The sequence below is a fragment of the Paramisgurnus dabryanus genome, chromosome 24, assembly GCF_030506205.2.
Source record: "Paramisgurnus dabryanus chromosome 24, PD_genome_1.1, whole genome shotgun sequence".
NCBI lineage: Eukaryota > Metazoa > Chordata > Actinopteri > Cypriniformes > Cobitidae > Paramisgurnus > Paramisgurnus dabryanus.
In genome coordinates, this window is record NC_133360.1 from 5,570,692 (window position 1) to 5,592,034 (window position 21,343).

The 21,343-nt window shown below is 38.5% G+C and overlaps 2 protein-coding genes across 2 annotated transcripts in view; both read left to right on the plus strand.

The window, feature by feature from the left end:
* The window catches only part of LOC135722963 (uncharacterized), a 50,464-nt gene extending 42,694 nt beyond the window's left edge, over nt 1-7,770 (plus strand). Inside the window, exon 4 of the mRNA XM_065244383.1 lies at nt 6,920-7,770. Coding sequence (XP_065100455.1) covers nt 6,920-7,038 — 119 coding nt within the window. The 3' untranslated portion in view covers nt 7,039-7,770. The remainder of the gene's footprint in view (nt 1-6,919) is intronic.
* A 448-nt stretch (nt 7,771-8,218) lies between these two features.
* LOC135722883 (uncharacterized) lies at nt 8,219-20,814 on the plus strand. The gene is made up of 5 exons (XM_065244377.2): nt 8,219-8,370; nt 13,431-13,757; nt 14,741-15,064; nt 19,948-20,247; nt 20,320-20,814. Exons 1-5 carry the CDS (start codon nt 8,325-8,327, stop codon nt 20,433-20,435), a joined length of 1,113 nt encoding a protein of 370 aa, XP_065100449.1. The 5' UTR covers nt 8,219-8,324; the 3' UTR covers nt 20,436-20,814.
* Nucleotides 20,815-21,343: the final 529 nt, after the last annotated feature.

A 21,343-nucleotide genomic window follows, 5' to 3' on the forward strand; every position in this document is an offset into this window, starting at 1 on the left:
GTGCACAGCAGGTAAGTGTTTCCAATTTGTTTTCCTCTCTTTCACCAGTGGGCGACCAGGTACTCCAGACCTTGGTTCCTGGACTTACAAGAGGAGACAACAGATGAGAGTACACAGGTACAACGACTCTTAACTGTAAAATATCCAGGAGGCTTACGGTCCACACACTTAATGCTCCGTGTTTGATGTACAGCAGGGGTCCAGGTGAGTATGTAGGTACGTATCGCAGCTCTTATTATTGGGCAGACAGGCATACAAGTGAATACTCGGGACTTGTGACTTTACGCAAACAGGTGAATAGACAGGGCTCTTGACGTTAGACTGCCAGGTGAGTACACGGGGCCTTTAACTTTGGACAGCCAGGTGAGTACACGGGGCCTTTAACTTTGGGGCACCCAGGTGAGTACATGGGGCCTTTACTTTGGGCAGCCAGGTAACTTTACAGGTAAGTATTCAGGTCAACATGATCTCACAAAGTTCCGTGGAATAGTCACAGAATTTTTTGCTCATTTTTACGTGGAATTCTCACGGATCTCCGCATATTTCCTTGGCTCTGCCACGGACTTTCTTTTCCTTGGCATTCTCAAGGATTGGTTACTCAACTGCTTTTTCCTATTTTTAAACCATTGTCGCTTCGGTTTAGCGGAAAAATGAGCAAAAAAATTCTGTGACTATGCCATGGAAATTCGTGAGAAGCTTACCTTACAGCAGGCGGGTGGACACACTGGGCTTTAGCTTTGGGCAGGCATGGAGGCTTTACAGGTGAGTATTCATGTAAGCTTAACTTTCGGCAAGCAGGTGGATGCACTGGGCTCTAGCTCTTCAAAGCACAGACGGGTGGAGGAAACGTGTGTGGCCACAACCAGATCGTAACGTTCCGCTTGCCAGACTTACGGAGAACTCCCAGCTCGCAGAGGTGTAAAATCCATGTGTCAGGAGTAAAAGTCCTCTCCATTATTTTGTTCCAATCACTTGGATTTGCTAATTAGCACAGTTTTTCAGCAGAAGGTGACCTCCTGACTCGTTGGTGTTTTAAGCCCTCAACGAAGCCTTCAAGGCAGTGCTGCCTGGAAGGCACTCCCCGTCCCCCCGAGCGTTTCAGCCAATCACAGCACTGGTGCTAGATATTGGGCCTTCCACCAGCTTCTGGCAGTATGAGCTCACCGTTGGTCAGGTGAGTAGCACAGATATGGTAAGATAGGAATGTGACTGTATTTGAATTCAGCTTGAAATGTTTCAAGCATTTAAGGGGCGTGTTAGCGCGTTTTCACTTGTCCGTAGCACAATTTTTTTCGTGCCAGTTTCATGTATTGGTTGCGCAATTTTCTTACCATTTTAGCAATATAAACTTCCTGGTAACCAACACGTGAAACTGGCACGAAAATGAAAGTCGTGCCACGGACACGTGAAAACATGGAAACGCGTAACTTAAACGCTCGAAACATTTCGAGCTGAATTCAAAACCAGTCACATTCCTATCTAACCATCTGCGCTACTCACCTGACCAACGGTTAGCTCGAACTGCTTCACTGCAGAAGCTGCCTTGAAGGCTCCGGTTGAGGACTTTCACTGGTCATTTTTGTGAACCAATCAAATTTCTTTCTGCCCCTGAGCTCATGTTTATGTAAAACTCCTACCTGAACGGGGGTGCGTTCCACTCCAGTTTTAGACACACATTCGCAAACTTCCCTAAGCACTTCCCCTCGGGGGAATCCCTGTCACCATTTTGAAGTGCATTCCACTTCTTCAAGTGGACGAGGGAAGTTTGTATGGACAGAATCTCGCTCCCTCGATTTTGACCGAGGGAGCGAGTCTGCTTCATATGTAGACTTCATGCAGTTTCATATCCCACAATGCAGCACGATTGTGACGTCACTTCAGCAACTCACGCTTTGCACATGGAGGGGGCGGTCTTCACTTTCCATGTGATCAAGGGCTTAGGGCGATCCATTTTAACCCACTTCAAGTGTTCTAGGAGTAGTGGGCACTTGTACAACGTAAGCAATGACGTACATCCGAGTGAACGAGACTGAGGGAAGTTAGCGAGGGAAGTTCATAAAAAAACGAACTGGAACGCAGGGCTGGTTTGGGGAAAAAAATCACGCGGCCGGAACTGGTCAGGTGTTTGAAATCGATCCGGGTGGAACTATTTCCGCCATTTTTCGTTCCGCCTGCATTTGGTCACTCCGTGACAATAACAACTTGCTGCCTATACATTATCTCTTACCCCGGATTTCCACCGACTGCGGAACGGCTGCGGATCCGTTGCGGAACGGCGGCGGAGTCAATCGGTTTCCATTCAAGTCAATGGCCCTCATTTATCAAAAGTACGTACACCAAATTTCCAGCGTACACCTGGCGTACACCCAAAACCACGGTGACTTTGAGATTTATCAATATGGACGTTGGCGTACGGCACGCTCAAATCCTACGCCAGCTCAGGAGGTGGTGTACGCACATTTTGAGTTAGTGCAGAAATGCGCAAACAATTCCTAACACCACAAAACGCACTGACAAACTAAAATATGATATATTATGATGACCCACTGTAAAAAAAAAAAAACATAGTAATTATAAACGTTAGTGTTTATTTTTATGCGACATGAACTTCAATGTTTAATTTGTGAGACTTTAGCATTTGATTTGTAGGCATATGTATTCCTTCAGTTGAGAGCCTGTGCGCTTTACCTGACGTTTCAGGGCAAAGCATGTGAGCAGAGCGGAGCATTGAGCGGTGCGGTAATATTACCATCAAAGCGCAGAGTCCGCTCGCTCAGCACCGCTCGTTGAACCCAGAACGCCCTTTAATAATTTGCTAGTACGAGAATCTGTAAAAACGTCTACAATAAGTTATGGAATTCAAGCCTTATACATAAATGTAAAGTAAAAATCAAAGTTAAGATTAGACTGGAAGAACATTGAAAGGAAGTGCGGAGAGACTGTAAAAGTTAGCAAATATTCATCCTGGAATCTGAAGCGGCACATTGCAAGAAAGCACAAGGATGTGCTACGAAAACATGGTAATAATGCATCAAAAGGTAAGCTAGTTACATACCATTCGATGATAAATAAATACAGATGAGGTAAGGTAAAATGCTTGTGTTGAATGGAGCCATAAATCCGATCATGACGACAAGCGGACAAAATCATGGCTACGAATTATCTTTTATGCTACATTATGGACACTTCTTTTTCTTATTTAGTCTAAAGTATGGCCATAAATATAAAATTCGTTCCCAATATTCAACAGTTTGTTCCTTGGAATTAATTATTATAATATTTCGTAATTACTATTACAATTATTATTACTTCAAATTATGAATTAGCCTAGTTAAACATGTGGATGTCGTGGAAACAAATTGTTAATTTGAATTAAATCCGGAGCTCCGTATCAAACTGGATCTTAGCTAACAAACAATTGTATGTAAATACAGAAAAACACACTACAAAAGTTACTACATCATTTTAAAATATGATTTAAAAAAAACTTAACCGAACCATTAAGCAGACATATAATTTAGATGTAGACAACAGTAAATAATAATAATAATAATAATAATAAATAATTATTCTTCTAAATATCAATGAAGCGTCTTTAATAATAAAAAATAATAATACAAATATTACAAAACGTCATGCAATTATTAATGTGTCTTTAATCCCGCTCTTTAAACTCCCAAATAAAATTTTTTGTTTCTTTCCACTTCCCTGGTTTCTCGTCTTTGCCGTCTTCCATGTGTCAATGTCGTAAAATGAGGGCGTGGGTGAGGTGGAGACTTGAATTTATATGGGTGTGTTATTCTAATGACGATCGTTTTCAGCCGCGGCATTTATGAAGGGCAGATATTGCTTACACCTGAATTTCAGAGGTACGCACAGCTTCATAAATCAGGCGGTGAGAGGAGTGTAAGCATAATCTTACGCCAACATATACGCCCGTTTCTGCGCAAGAATGATAAATGAGGGCCAATGTGTGTATTTCCACTGACTGCGCTCCGAATCCATCACAGCTCCGGCCATCCGCAGCCCTCCGGCACAAATACGCAGAGCTTCTATTTTTGATGGATGCCGGACAGCTCCGCAGGGCGTAGCCATGACTTTATCGCGGGATCATACCTGAATACGCGAGAACTCATGTTTTTTTTTTATTAAATATTTGCAATATAAACATTACAAACACACACAAATAAAGTCATTAATACCGAAACAACAAATAATAGACAAGAACAGAGCCAGGGGGAGTTTCAAATAAATACATTAAAGATAGAGCATAAATAAATGTTTTAGCAGCCTTCTTATTTTTTTAATTTTTGGATGGATTTGATGTACTGCCCTGTCTACACGAGATCTCGTGTTGTGATCTGGGCTGGTTTGTAAAAACGTCATAATTCAACGGCATAATGGGCAGAGACAGAACTAGGTATCGCGCGATCATCACGTGAATTTGCGAGACCTCATAGGTCCTCGTCACTTCAGCACGCAGCCGCTCTGCAACAAATACGGATCTGGTGGGTATTGGCGGAGTGCGGAGTGCGGAGCCGTAACGCAGCGGAGCTGATCTGCAGCCGCTCCGCAGTCGGTGGAAATCCGGGGTTACATATCCGCAGTATCTGTTCAGACCAGCATTTATAAGCTAATAATAATACAATTGTGCTAACAAATACATTTTTCACAGTTCACAACGTCAATTTAAATGTTATAGTTTTGACTCATGCTGTAAGTTCATGCAGTTATATGTGAGTGACAGATTTATATTTGTTTAATATAAAATACAAAACATTACAAGAACAGAAACAGGATCAGGAACAAAAACATAACTTTTATTAGTGACTTTCTTCTTCCTCTTCTTCCTTTTCCACTTCTCCCTCTTTTTTTCTGCTTCCGCTCTTCCTCTGTTTTTCTTCCTCTTGATGTTCTTCTTCCTCCATTTCTTCTTCCCCTTCCACTTTCTCTCCTTTTTCCACTTCCTCTTCCTCCTTTTCTTTGGGTTGGCATCTAATGTTAAGATGCATTACTGCCAGACAAAAAAATGTTTGGTGTCATTATTTCATATTGATTTGAATAATATTAACCTAAAACACCAGAAAGATGCTAGCCTGGTTAGCCAGACCTACATCAAGGCTCAATGCAAGGGGCGGGATATAAGGTTGTCCCTCAAAATGCCTCTGCACGCAATAGGATAGCGCTATGACCAATCAGAGCAACGAAGCTAACTGGTATATCAAACTTTTACCGTAACCAGTCGGCAAAATTCCAAACACATCTTTCTTGCTTAAAAAGGACTTCAGTAGGGTTATTTGCTCTTCTCTCAAAGAAAAACATAAGTCTAAGTCCTCCAGAGTCGCGGCCAAAGCCGCTTCAAAAGAAAGCTGTTCGCCAGCAGCAGCAGCCATTATTTGTTTTCAAGTAGGAACCGTCACAGCTCTGTCGTCATTATGTTAAGCCCGCCCCACAGACGCTACACACGATGTGATTGGCCTGACCAAATTTTGGTTTTTGGAGCTGTTAAGTGTATTGTGAGTGCCTAGACTAAACCCTGGCAGCAAATATATTTTGCGGCCGCTAGGGTGCGTCTAGATTTCTAGGCTAGAAAGATGCAGTTGTTGGCTATAATACATTTGCGTTTAGACAATCTTCAATCTTTATCTCTGTTTGTGAGCAGGTGCTGATGAAGTGAAGTCAATGTCAGTGATGGAGGGAGATTCTCTTACTCTATACACTGATATTAGTCAAATACAGAGACGTGATCTGACAGAGTGGATGTTTGGACCTCGAGAGACTCTTATTGCTAAAATCTATAGAGCAGCAAATAAGATCTCAATCCGTGATGATGTTCTAGATGGGAGATTTAGAGACAGACTGCAGGTGAATAAACAGACTGGAGATCTCACCATCACAAATATCACAACTCAACAAACTGGACTTTATCAACTGACCATCAACTTGGTAGAGGCTTCATTCAGATTCTATATTAAAGTCTATGGTGAGTAAAGATTTAAAGTTGATTATTATTTTACCTTCATTTCAGTCATGATGTGGCTTCAGAGGCTCAAGTCAATATGTGGTCAGATTTAATTATGGTTACTTCTAATTTATGATGCTGTTTTCCTTTACACGTTTATTCCTCTAAAAGCAGCTGTGAAGAACCGGAATTCATAAGCTCATAATACCTAAAAAACCTAGAAACAGAAAAGAAAAGTGTTGGTGTGAAATAGGCATTAAGCAATTGAGGAGGGATGATGGCATTGAATTACACACAAAGTAAACACAGAGGAGACTTTAAAAAGACATAGACAAATAAAACAACAATAGGAAACAAAATTTAACCAAAAAAACAGACAAGAGACTTAAAAAAAGAAAGTAAACGATATACTGGTGGTCACATTAATACTCTAATTTTATTTGGTGTTTTTACAGAAATCATAATAAATTCTCATTCAATACATTAAACCTCTGATAAAAGCAGCTCTATAACTTACTGTTAATGTTATTCAGAGATCTGATTCAGACTCAAACTTCACTTCAGATTTCATTTCTTAATCCTTTAATATTTTTTACAGCTCCTCTGCCCGTTCCTGTCATCACCAGTAACTCTTCACAATGTGCTTCTTCATCATCATCAAGCTCAAATTGTGTGTTGTTGTGTTCAGTTTTGAATGTGAGAGATGTGAGTCTGTCCTGGTACAAAGGAAACAGTTTATTGTCCAGCATCAGTGTGTCTGATCTCAACATCAGCAGCATCTCTCTTCATCTGAAGTGTCTGGATGATTCTTACAGCTGTGTGGTAAACAATCCCATCAGTAATCAGACTCAACATCTCAATACTGATTTCTGTCAGACGTGTTTAGGTGAGTCACAGGTGATGTTTGTGTTTATTCATTCACTTCATCTCTGTTTCATTTTGTTTTTCTTTCTTCAGATTGTGTCAGCTGTTGCAATACTACTGAAGTTGTGATCCGATTGGCCGTCTCTGCTCTGGTGGGTGTGGCTACTGTAGCTGTTCTGATTTATGACATCAGATCCAGAAAAGCTGAATAGGAGAGAAGATCATAGACATAAGCAAACACAAACTTCATCTATAGATTCACAGCTTACAACTTTGGGTTTCTGACTGTTGTGATATTTTTCCTTTATTTTTTGTGGGTGAGAGGCGATAAGGGGAGGAAGGTTTTAAAAGCTTTGTCCATAATACTGCAACATCATTATGCTTTTCTACATATACAATTTGTTAGACTTGTTTATTTTTCCACACCACTGAAGAAAATGTTTCACAGATTTCTGTTCTGTTTGTTCATTCATGTGGCGTCTGATTGGTGAGTTATAAATGTGTTTTTATTTCTTCAATTCTTTCAAAGTATTTGTATTATTATAATGGGATTCAGGTCTGTGCTTTTGTTTGGTGCATTTGGAAGAGATCCAGCCATTTTGTTTATTATATGTGTCTAGATGTCTTTCTGAGGCTAAAACATTTTACAATACAACTTAAACATCTTTTATAGCCTAAATGACTTTATTGTCACCACTCATTTATTTTTCTTCATTGTTTGTGTGTTTAGAGCAGTTTAACATTTTCAAACACATAATGTAATGATCTGTCATTCATCATTATTGACCGGTCAGTTGTGTTTGTTGTGTTGATGATGTTTCCCTCTAGTGGCTGAATAACAAAACATTCAGCTTCTAACATATCACAAATGCAGAATAAAGACTGTATGTACTTACATGTATACTTTAAACTAACCATGCTTTTTATATTCTGTAATAATTTTGCTTTGTGAAATAGAAAATCTATAATAAAAATACAATCTAAACCTTTAATATGGGTCTATATTTATTGTGTAATACAAGTACTGATCATCTTTATCATGTTTATTTTCAGTATATTAAAGATGAGCAATAGTTTCTTAAACCTCAGGATAACATGATATCTTGACCATTACAGACAGTTTGCATTGAAGTCTGTGGCTTTCAAGAATTTCTTTATTTCTGCCCTGTAGTTATTTTATAAAATGAATAATAGTGTAAGATGTCAGTTGTATGTGAGTGACAGATAAAAGCATTAGAGAGAAAAACACATATAAAGATGTGTGATGTGTTTAATGTTTCTGAGCAGTATTGGCGTCTTCCTTCCTCTTTACATATACGAGTGTGAGATCTGAATGTGAGAAAATTGAACATTAACATGCATACAGAAGATTATTTTAGCTGCAGAAAAGCACGCAACTGTGTGTTTGTCATTTTGTCTTGTCACGAAGTGTTCATCAGCTTTTAAGAGTTTTAGGAGTTTATTATTTCAGATTTCTGGACTGAACCCGCTGGAGAAAATGTTTCACAGATTTCTGATTTGTTTGTTGATGTGCCGTCTGACTGGTGAGTTATAAATGTGTTTTTATGACTTCAATTATTTAATTTTTTGTGTGTTTTACAAAATTTGCATTTACTTTGATCAAATATTATTACTTATCTAGTTTGAATTCAGCTCTGTGTTTCTATTTGTTGGAGACATTCAGCGCTTCTGTTTTTATCTTTATCTTAATTTCCCTTTATATAAAGACTTGTTGTTGTTGTAAAGAGTTGTTGGGTGGCTTGCCAATAATAAAGAAAAGTATAAGCCGGAGTAAAGTTCAGAGGAAAATAGTTTAAGAAACTCATGTTGCATTGCTGCCTTGAAGATCTTCTAGCGGATCACTGCCCGGTTGCTTGAAAGTCCTTTAGCTAAACAAATCGTTAAGATATAAGGTTAATGGTAAAAAAATGGGTCCAAGAAATAACCTTAAGTGAACCAAGGCTGTCAAAAAGTATTGACCCTTAAATGCTAAAGCATTACCTTACGTTCTGCTATGCGTTGCTAAAAAAGTCCTTAGTACATATTTTCCCTTAAAAACGTAAGACGCTTTAACATCACATGCAATAAGCTGATTTTATGGTTATTTAAGAAAAGGAAGTATCAATGCGCATTTCTAACGATCGAAATTATTCCTTAGAGAAAAATGATGGCATTTATTAGGAGAATATCTTTTTGATCGGCAGTAACTTGCAACATTTAATCGTACACAAATCCGCCATCCGTTGAGCTGCATGCATTGATTTGTTCATGCTGTGTTGTAACTAACGCTTCTCCATTGCTGTGTTTTGACAGATATATTGTAAAATACTTAGTATAAACACTTATGTATGGGTGACAGCAATGGTGTGGCATCATCAACATCAGTCGGCTGCAAATATTTGTGGTTTGCAGGCGTCAACAATCTTCTTCCATTCCGTTCTGTTTCCATTTCATCAACTGATGGTGGTATCTTATTATTGATCAATTTGCCTATATACTGCGGGTAGAGAAGCTTTGGTTTACCACGCTTTCTTCACCTGTGTCTTTTGAATGGTTGATAGAGAATGTACTTATTGATCAGCTCGAACTCTGGTTTGCGCAGACAATGACTGAAATATCTAAGTTGCCTCTGTTGTATCTGGAGGTCTAGTGGGTCAATACCGATCATTTGGTATATCACTGCATTTGAGACTTTGTCCAAGCGCTTGATGTTGAGTATTGCTCTGTAGCAGTTGGTGGCAAAACTGTTAAGGCTTTGTTTGTGCTTCTCTGTTATAATCCAGCTTTCGTTCCCATATAGAAGTACTTGACCATTGGTACATGAAGTTGTTGACCCACTCAATCCTTTGGCTAGCTACACAGCAAAATCCCCGGTGTTAAATAAACACTGTGGGTGTATATATAATCCACTCCCAGATGGGTGTGTATAAAGACTGGTGTTAAAATGTAACACTGAAGCAGTGTTGAAGTTAATGAGATAATGAAGTGATGATTAAGACATTAATGGTGAACACCTGCTGGTCATTCTGTGTCAAATTAACTAAATTGTCCTGGAATTTTTTCTGGAGAAAGTAATACTAAAATTATGAAGAAAGACAAAATGCAATAGATGAATACAGCGAAATCCCCAGTATTAAATGAACATTGTTGGGTGTATGACTCCAAAAGCTGCAATCTTTCATGTTTTCCTCTCTATCATCATCTCTGTTAAAAAACTAAAATTATAACTTGCAGCGTTATTTTCTAAACCGGGATGACAAGTTTAACTTCTAAACAGCTGTCAGAACAAAATACAAGCATCCACACACATGATTTAGTAGACAAATCTTCTTTCTGACTCAATCTAATCATAGAATGTATCACATTAAATCTTAAGTTTGTTTTTGTTATGGGTTCAGTTGAAGTCACCATTATTGTGATTAACGTTTCCTTTAGTTAGACATTCGTCCTTTGACCTTCACTAAACTAATTTTACTCTTTTAGCAATTGTAACATTGTTTTATTAAGACTGCTTGGTCATTGCTTTATGTAGAGGGAAAACTTTTCATACCATCTGAGGTTGTTTATTTATATTATACTCTACCAATCGTTAAAAGATTTGATCATAAATAAATGATATAGACAATAATGCAAAAATTCTCTGAATATGACACAGTTCTGAATGAGACTGCTAAAATGCTTTAGTTGTTTCTTTAGTTGTTTTTTTTTTGTTTTTTTTTTTTGCTTAAGAGAGACATCATAACTTCTGATGCAAATCTCAACAAGGGTGACAGTAAATGGTAAGAAATTTGCACAATTTTGTCATGTCACAATGCATGATGGGAGTTATGAATGAGTTTTCTACAATCCTGGTACCCAGCATGCATTGCGGCATGAAGCTTTGATGTTGATTGTCACCATGATTGTGTTTTATAGGCTGATTGTTGATGTCTCAGTGTGTCTGACTGACACCACAGATTAGATTTCGGTGAAAAATATCCACTTTTAAGGCTATATGGATTTCATGGGGTGGACCAAATATAAAATTATACACATATACAGTGATTATTTTTTTGTATGAGAACATTGAATCACAACACTTATGTTTTCATAAAAATTAACATTGGAACAGTTCTAGACTTCATTTCTCTAATCTTTCTCTGCTCTAGCAGAAGTGTTTAATAAACACCCTGCATCAATGAGCAGAAACAAACTAACGATAAACTTCAAGACCCAAGTACCCAACTAAAGGAAACACTAATCGGAGCAATGGTGACTAACTTTATTAACCAGATTTACAGCAGTTGTATCGAAGTTATCCATGTAACTCTGCAAGCAAATTGTAATTTTAGTTTTCAAACAGAGATGATGATAGTGTTTATTTAACTGTGGGGATTTCATCTATTACATTTAAATATTTTGTCTTTCTGCATTATTTTAGTATTACTTTATCCAGAAAAAGAGTCATCAAAATAAAAAAATTAAAGACAGGGAAAATTCTAAAATCAAGGTTGATTTGACACAGAATGACCAGCAGGTGTTCACCATTAATGTCTTAATCATCACTTCATTATCTCATTAACTTCAACACTGCTTCAGTGTTACATTTTAACACCAGTCTTTATACACACCCATCTGGGAGTGGATTATATATACACCCACAGTGTTTATTTAACACTGACCAAGAGTGTTTTTGGATGTAAGGAGCAGAAAGCCAGCCTTATGGAAACAATGGATATAGTTTATTATCCGTTGTAGCAGCGGAGTTTTGCGTGTGTTGATGCTCTGAATTTCATTGAAAAGTCCAAACCAGGTCATGAGTTACACGTGGTAAGTAAGACTTCTGTGTTATGTTGGAAATAGGCAGGTGCATATTATATAAATGACACAAACATGTAGTGAATCATAAGTTAAACAGTGTTGTATAAAGTGTTGCATGACTCGTACTCGCTCCTCCCGCGGTAGTAACTCCTCCTTCTTCATTTTTTGAAAGTTATCAGAAAGATTCGGTAAAGCTAATCTTTCTTTTATAAATCTGATTAAACAAAATAATCTTCTGAGATTTAAAGGTGCTCTAAGCGAATTGAAGCGTTTTAGACCATAAAACATTTTTTGTTACATACCGGAAACATCTCCTCACTATCTGCTTGCTGCCTGTCCTCTGATCAAACTGTAAAAAAACGCGATCTCTGTAGACAGCCCAGGCTTCACAAACGGCAATATCAACAAATGGCCAAACCTAGCAGCACAAAACCAAACAAAGTATTCCAGCCAATAAACGACAAGAAGGATTTGGGGGTGGGGGTTGGGCGCGTTCATGAAAGCACGGAAGGGAGGGGGAGGAGTTAGCTACGCTCTGTCTGTTTGAAAACAGTTCAAACATCAACAGGAAGTGACGTCGCACATTATTCGCTTAGAGCGCCTTTAAAGGATGTAATACTACTCTATAGGTACTCCAGATTAACTTCAGAAATGCAGAAACAGCGTTTGTTACGTGAGCTTTAAAATTTACACTTTGTAGGTGTGATCAAAAGTGTGCCGTTTTTGGGTGTGTCCTTCAAAATGCAAATGAGCTAATGAAATGCAAACACTGATCACAATGATGGTGGTTTGTTGCAATTGAAACTCAATTTGCTGTCAATTATTTTCCCTCTGAGAAGGTCTGGAAGTGCTTCTCTCTACATGAAGCAATGAACTGGTGCAACAAATGAAATGGTCTTAATAAAACATTGTTGCTATTGCTAAAAGAGGAGAGTTAGATTAGTGAAGGTCAAGGGACAAATGCCTAACTAAAGGAAACACTAATCACAGTAATGGTGACTTCAAATGAACTCATAACAAACACAAACTTAAGATTTAATGTGATACATTTTGTGATGAATGTCTATTTGACTTGTGAGACATCACGTCAGAAAGAAGATTTGTCTACTAAATCACGCGTGCTGGAATAGTTGAGCACTTGTATTTTGTTCTGACAGCTGTTTAGAAGTTTAACTTATCCATTTAGAAAATAACTCTGCAAGTTATCATTTTATTTTTCAAACAGAGATGATGATAGAGAGGCAAACGTGAAAGATTGCAGCTTTTGGAGGCATACACCCAACAGTATTCATTTATTGCATTTAATAATTTGTCTTTCTTTATTATTTTAGTATTTTCTCCAGAAAACGAGTCATCAAAATATAAATTTAGAGACAGGAAAATGTCCAAAATGTAATTGATTTGAATGACCAGCAGGTGTTCACCATTAATGTCTTAATCATTACTTCATTATCTCATTAACTTTAACACTGATTCAGAGTTATATTTTTAACACCAGTCTTTTTTAACACCGATCTTGGTGTGGATCATATAAACACCAAATAGTGTTGATTTAATACTGGTAGAGTTAATTTAACACTGGGGATTTTCCTGTGTATTTTGTCAATGTCCATGTTATTTATAATTTATTATTTATAATTCTGGCTGGGGGGCCAATGTCTGTTTAGAAGTGGCTGTGGCCCCCCTTGGAAACACCAGTGAATATTAACAAAAAACACCATAAAGATGCCAATGTTGGTTATAATACATTTGGCATCTCCTGTTTCAGACAATCTTCAATCTTTGTCTCTGTTTGTTCCTGCAGGTGTGTTTGGTGCTACTTTTCTAGGAAAGCCAATGTCAGTGATGGAGGGAGATTCTGTTACTCTACACGCTGATATTACTGACCTACGGAAAGATGAAGTGATAGAGTGGAGTTTTATACTGCAACGGTCTCGCACAATCGTTGCAATCAATAAAGCAGCTAATAAGATATCAATATATGATGATGTTCTTGATGGGAGATTCAGAGACAGACTGCAGATAAATGATCAGACTGGAGATCTCACCATCACAAACATCACAACTCAACACACTGGACTTTACAAAATAAACAGAGGGACTTCATCCAGATTCTATATTAAAGTCTATGGTGAGTAGAGATTTAAAGTTGATTTGAATTTTAACCTTCATTCCAGTCGTGTTGTGGTTTCAGAGGTTTAAGGCCCTCATATGAGGTCAGATTTGATTATGGTCACTTCTTGTTGTATGTCGAGTTGTTAAACAGACTTATTACACAGCACTCAAAAATGCTTGTTTCTGATTGGCCATTCACAACATTTGCAGGTATGTTATTCTGAAATAACAACTGCTTAAAACTTTATAACACGGTAACCTGGATGCTTCATTTTAACAGATACAGTTTAATATTACACAAAAATGAAATATAAATATGTCTTTTAATAACATATATGACATTATATTTATAAATGATTAAACCAAATAGCGTGTTTGTGATATTTGAACGTCTTAAAACCGAAAGTAAACGAGTTTTCCTCACAGAGTATCTTAGACCAGCATTTATAAGCTAATAGTAATACAATTGTGCTAACAAATACATTATTCACAGTTCACAATGTCAATTTAAATGTTATAGTTTTGACTCATGCTGTAAGTTCATGCAGTTATATGTGAGTGACAGATTTATATTTGTTTAATATAAAATACAAAACATTACAAGAACAGAAACAGGATCAGGAACAAAAACATAACTTTTATTAGTGACTTTCTTTATTTTCTTCCTTTTCTTCTTTTTCTTCTTCTTTTTTCCCTTCCTCTTCTTTTTCTTCTTCCTCGCCCTTCTTCCGCTGTTTTTCTTCTTCTTGATGTTCTTCTTCCTCCATTTCTTCTTCCTCTTCCACTTTCTCTCCCTTTTCCTCTTCCTCTTCCTCCTTTTCTTCAGGTTGGCATCTAATTTTAAGATGCATTACTGCCAGACAAAATATTTTTTGGTGTTATTATGATTTTTATATTGATCTGAATAATATTAACCAAAAACACCAGAAAGATGCAGTTGTTGGTTATAATACATTTGTGTTTAGACAATCGTCAATCTTTGTCTCTGTTTGTGTGCAGGTGCTCATGAAGTGAAGTCAGTGTCAGTGATGAAGGGAGATTCTGTTACTCTACACATTGATATTGATGAAATACAGAGATATGATGATTTACGGTGGACATTTGGACCTCAATATACTTTTATTGCTGGAATCTATAGATGGCCTCTTAATGAAATCTCAATACGTGATGATGTTCTTGATGGGAGATTCAGAGACAGACTGCAAGTGAATAAACAGACTGGAGATCTCACCATCACAGACATCACAACTCAACACACTGGACTTTATCTAATGGTCAACAACTATGTAGAGGATTTATCCAGATTCTATATTAAAGTCTATAGTGAGTAAAGATTTAAAGTTGATTTGTATTTTCACCTTCATTCAGTTGTGTTGTGGCTTCAGAGGTTCAAGTCCCTCATATGTGCACAGTAAAATCCCCAGTGTTAAATTAACACTGCTCGGTGTTTATATAATCCACACCAAGATTGGTGTTAAAAAAACACTAAATCAGTGTTAAAGTTAATAAAATAATGAAGTGATTGAGTCATCAATAGTGAACACCTGCTGGTCATTCCGTGTCAAATCAACTCAATTTTGGAATTGTTCCTGTCTTAAAATGTTTATTTTGTTGACTCTTTTTCTGGAGAAAGTAATACTAAAATGAGGAAGAAAGCCAAATTATTAAATGCAATAGATGAAATCACCATAGTTAAATAAACACTATCATCATCTCTGTTTGAAAACTAAAATTACAACTTGCTTGCAGAGTTACATGGATGATAAGTTTAACTTCTAAAGAACTGCTGTAAATCTGGTTAATAAAGTAAGTCACCATTGCTCCGATTAGTGTTTCCTTTAGTTGGGTACTTGGGTCTTGAAGTTTGATGTTAGTTTTCTTCTGCTAATTGTGGCAGTGTGTTTATAAAACACATCTGTTAAAGCAGAGGAAGATGAGAGAAATGAAGTCTATAACTTATACTATGTTAATTAGTATGAAAGTATAAGTCTTGGGATTCAATGATATCATAAAAAAGTAATCTCTAAATATAAATGTTTAATTTATGTTCTGCCAACCCTGTGAGGCTCCCATGAAATCCAACAGTGCTGTGAAAGTCCACATAACCGGAAGAGTTAAATAATGTTTACCCAAATCTAATCTGTGGTGTAAGTCAGACACACTGAGACATCAACAATCAGCCTATAAAACACAATCATGGTGACAATCAACAACAAAGCTTCATGCCGCAATGCATGCTGGGTACCAGGATTGTAGAAAACTCATTCATAAATCCCATCATGCATTGCAACATGACAAAAATTTAGCAACTTTCTTACCATTAACTGTCACCATTGTTGAGATTTGTATCAGAAATCATGAAGTCTCTCTTAAGCAGAAAACAACAAACACAACAAAAAAACACTAAAGCACTACAGCAGTCTCATTCAATACAATGTCATTTGCATAGAGCTTTTTTATATGCCTGTTTCTTCATAATTAATTTGTGATCAAATGTTTCAATGATTTGTAGAGTAGAATATAATAAAAATAAACAATCTGAGAAGATCTGGAAGGTTTTCCCTCTACATGAAGCAATGAACAAGTGGTTTTACTTAAACATTGTTGCTATTGCTAAAAGAGGAGAGTTAGATCAGAGAAGATCAAGGGACAAATGTCTAACTAAAGGAAACACTAATCACAGTAATGGTGACTTCAAATGAACTCATAACAAACAAAAACTTAAGATTTAATGTGATACATTTTGTGATAAATGTCTATTTGACTTGTGAGACATCGCGTCAGAAAGAAGATTTGTCTACTAAATCACGTGTGTGGATGCTGGAATAGTTGAGCACTTGTATTTTGTTCTGACAGTTGTTTAGAAGTTAAACTTATCCATTTAGAAAATAACTCAGCAAGTTATCTTTTTATTTTTCAAACAGAGATGCTGATAGAGGGGCAAACGTGAAAGCTTTTGGAGGGATACACCCAACAGTATTCATTTATTGCATTTAATAATTTGTCTTTCTTTATTATTTTAGTATTTTCTCCAGAAAACGAGTCATCAAAATAAAAATTTAGAGACAGGAAAATGTCCAAAATGTAATTGATTTGAATGACCAGCAGGTGTTCACCATTAATGTCTTAATCATCACTTCATTATCTCATTAACTTTAACACTGCTTCAGAGTTATATTTTTAACACCAGTCTTTTTTAACACCGATCTTGGTGTGGATTATATAAACACCAAATAGTGTTGATTTAACACTGATAGAGTTAATTTAACACTGGGGATTTTCCTGTGTGGTCAGATTTAATTATGGTCACTTCTAATTTGAGATGCTTTTTTCCTTTACAAGTTTATTCCTCTAAAAGAAGCCGTAAAGCTCCTTGTTGCATGTCTGGTTGTTAAATTGACATAACCGCACCTGTTCAGACCAGCATTTATACCTAAAAAAACTAAATACCTAAAATAAGAGAAATAGTGTGACACAGGCATAAAGCAATTGAGGAAGGATGATGGCATTAAATTACACACAAAGTAAATGTCACAGGCCGGGGCGGACCCAAAGATAACTAAACAAGGTCACGCCCCTTCCTAGTTTCCACCTCGAGGAGGTTCCCAAGACCACACCAATGACCAGACAGACAAGTATACTACTATTAAAATGACACTTTATTAAATATTTAAAAAGAAAGGGGAAAGGGGGAAGGGCAGTTTAAAAGCAACTCTTCTTCTGGTCTCCAGGACCACTTCAAGTGCAGCGGGGGCTAGAACTCCTTTTCCTAGAGGGACCCTGCTATCCGTGGCGCCCTCCGCTTCTCCTGGAGGCAAAACAGGAAAGTCTAATTAGTGCTTCGTTTGAAGTTTTCGTTGATACCTGTTCCTGTCACCGGTCTGAGGTATTTGTGTCCTTCTCTGCCCCTTGAGGTTCCTGGCGTCATCTTTGGGCCGTGCCGGAGGAACCAGATAGATGAAGTCCACAGGCAAGGTGATCCAGACAGGGGTAAAGAGGTTTGTCCCACTGGGACCTTTGTGCTCCTCTTCGTAGCATGCTGGGGATACACTGGGTCTTGTACGTTCCTCTTCACAGCGGCCTGAAAGTCAGAGGTAAGTTGCACCACACAGGTAAGGTATTTCACACACAGGTAAGAGGCTTAATACACTGAGTCTTTTACGCTCCTCTTCACAGCGGCCTAAAAGGCAGAGGTAAGTTGCACCACACAGGTAAGGTATTTCACACACAGGTAAGAGGCTTAATACACTGGGTCTTTTACGCTCCTCTTCACAGCGGCCTAAAAGGCAGAGGTAAGTTGCATCACACAGGTAAGGTAAAAAAAAAATGGTCGTCTTACCCAACACGTGTCCCGGGGGCAGCGGATCCACATGGCGCTGGCTACACACAAGGGGGCGCCGGGTATGATGCGTATACGGCCTGAACGCTTCCCTAGTTCCTTCCCCTCCACTCTGGTCCTGGGGGTACTAACTGGGGCGAACTCTCGACGAGGCTCCGTACGGAGATGATGGATGCGTGTGCACTTGCACTACGGGATGACCCCCAGCGCCACACAGCAGGTGTCGTGCATTCTTTTACTCACACGGCCGCCCGCTAGGATTTCCTACTGCCCACGCTCGGGATGAGTGTAGATCACGGCTGACGCACCGGAGGTCCCACCTTACAGATTAATTCTCCTTCTACTGGGGTGACTACAACGCGCTGGTGTCCTCCCAAGGATACTCCTGGACTGAGGGCGGCACCTGGTTCTACCAACACAGCACACACAGCAATTCTTAGTGCACACACCCACAAAGTAAAGTCCAGACTCACCCACAGCAATTTTCACACGTTACGTGACTCCAAACAGGTGCTCAGCTCGACCAAGGTCCCTGAGAGGGGATTCGTTGGGTACAATTTCCGCACCAGCAAAAGGAGAGGATGGTAGTAGTGACCGCGGGACCTCTTCGTCGTATGGACTGCACCTCGCTCGGCTCGCCCACCCTGTACTCGTTCGGTGGGGCCGGTTGCTCGGTCAAGGAAACTTCCAAAACCTAATTTAGACACACAAGCTGGCAGCAAACATACTCCATACAACTGATGACAGTGGTACTCACGTGAAAGCGGGGGCGAACTCCGGGCAGAGATCTCCCACTCGCCTAGATGTTAGTTCCCGGCTCACCTACGTTTTCTCTCCCAGTAGGGCCGCTATAAAGCACCACGCTCACAACCCGCTTCGGGTACACCTCATTGCAAACACTAGCAGAGTTGTATGCGGTACTCACGTGCCCAGCTCTTCACAGATACTCTGTAACTCCCTCACTGTTGACTCGATCCGGTCACGTCAGTATAATAATCACACTTCACCCAGTCACCTCTCTTCTCTTTCCTTCCAGTTACACCATCAACGTCTCCCGCTTCCTTCCCTAAGGGAACAGTGTAAAGCACATACACAGCTCTGCACAACGGTAACCAAACGCACCAAAAAGCACCAAAAGCACCCTCCGGTGTAGTGCTCCTTTAACTTCCACCGCTCCGTCCTTTTCGCCTTTCTTGGCTGCCGCACTCTTTCCTTGTGCTATAAGCGCTTCCGTGGATCAACGGCACCCTCCGGCTCCTCCAAGGACGGAGCGTGTGATCAGGTCTGCCCTAGGCAATGAAGGAGCTCGTGCCCGAAACAACGCTCCCCTGTGTGTTGCTACAGCTCTATTTATGTTGCCCGTCCTCATTTCCTCTTCTAATCGTGGATCGCCACATTAATCCTGCGCACCTGTTTCCAATAAGCCCCGATTGTGTTGTTAGGGAAACCAGGAAGTACAAATGATTAAAAATCAGGTTCGGGTGGAAACCATACTCAAGCGGAACCCTTCTCCTCTGTTTTTGGTTCCGCTCCATCACATTCACCCGGTGACATAAACACAGAGGAGAAATTAAGACTTTAAAAAAACATAGACAAATAAAACCGACAATAGGAAACAAAATTAAACCAAAAAACATACACTAGACTTAAAAAACTGTAAGAACATGATATACAGGTTTTCACAATAATACTCTCATTTAATTTGGTGTTTTGACAGACATCACAATAAACTTTCATTCAATACATCTGATAAAAGCAGCTCTATAACTTACTGTTAATGTTATTCAGAGATCTGATTCAGACTCAAACTTCACTTCGGATTTCATTTCTTAATCCTTTAATGTTTTTATTCTCTCATGTTTTACAGCTCATCTGCCCGTTCCTCTCATCACCTTTAACTCTTCACAATGTCCTTCATCATCATCACCATCAGTCTCAAATTGTTTATTATTGTGTTCAGTGTTGAATATGAGAGGTGTGAGTCTGTCCTGGTACAAAGGAAACAGTTTATTGTCCAGCATCAGTGTGTCTGATCTCAACATCAGACTCTCTCTACCTCTGGAGGTTGAATATCAGGATACAAACACATACAGCTGTGTACTCAACAATACCAACACAAACCAAACTCAACATCTCAACATCACTCAACTCTGTCAGCCGTGTTCAGGTGAGTCACAGGTGATGTTTGTGTTTATTCATTCACTTCATCTCTGTTTCATTTTGTTTTTTCTTTCCTCAGATTGTGTCAGCTGTTGTGATACGACTGAATCTGTGATCCGATTGGTCGTCTCTGCTCTTGTGGGCGTGGCTACTGTAGCTGTTCTGATTTATGACATCAGATCCAAATTTGAATAGGAGAGAAGATCATAGATATCAGCAAACACAGACTTCATCTATATGTAGAGATTCACAGCTTACAACTTTGGGTTCCAGACTGTTGTGGTTTTTTCCATTATTTTTTGTGGGTAAGAGGCAATCAAGGGAAAAAGAATTTAAAAGATTTGTCCATAATCCCGCAACATGCTTTTCTATTTTTCCTAAAAAGTATTTTATGGCCCAATGTATAAAATGACTTTATTTTCACTACTCATTCTCATTTATCTTTCATTGTTTGTGGGGTTTAGAGGACTTTAACATCTGTTGATGATGTTTCTTCTTCTGAAGCATTAATCTTCAATCAGATCACAAGTGCCGAATATATACTGTATGTACTTACATGTAAACTTAAAACTAACCATGCTTTTCATATTGTTTAATAATTTTTCATTGTGAAATAAAAATACATATAATAAACATACAATCTTAACATGTAATCTTGGTCTTCATTTGTGGTGTAATACAAGTACTGATCATCTTTATCAATGTTAATTTTCATGAGCAATAGTTTGTTAAATCACAGGACAACATCCCACCAAACATGAGACGTCCGCTGGACATGCAGATCATGTCTATATTAGGTCGGTTGGTCCAGGCTCTTATCTGTACGTCTATACAACGTGCAGATCTGGTACAGTATCTGGACGTCTGACTATGACCCCTATTGGATGTCAGGTAGACGTCCAAAAGGGGTTCGGGAAATCAATACAAAAACATTTTATACAAATGTGGTCTATGAGTTCTGAGTCACAAAAACATAAACATCACAAGTATTTTTGTAGAAAAAATTTGTTAAGCTGATAAAATAATGTAAACTTTATATATGAATGAGTGTTCAAAAACATAGCACTGCTCATAGATAAAGTTCCACCTTAAATGCTCTCTCT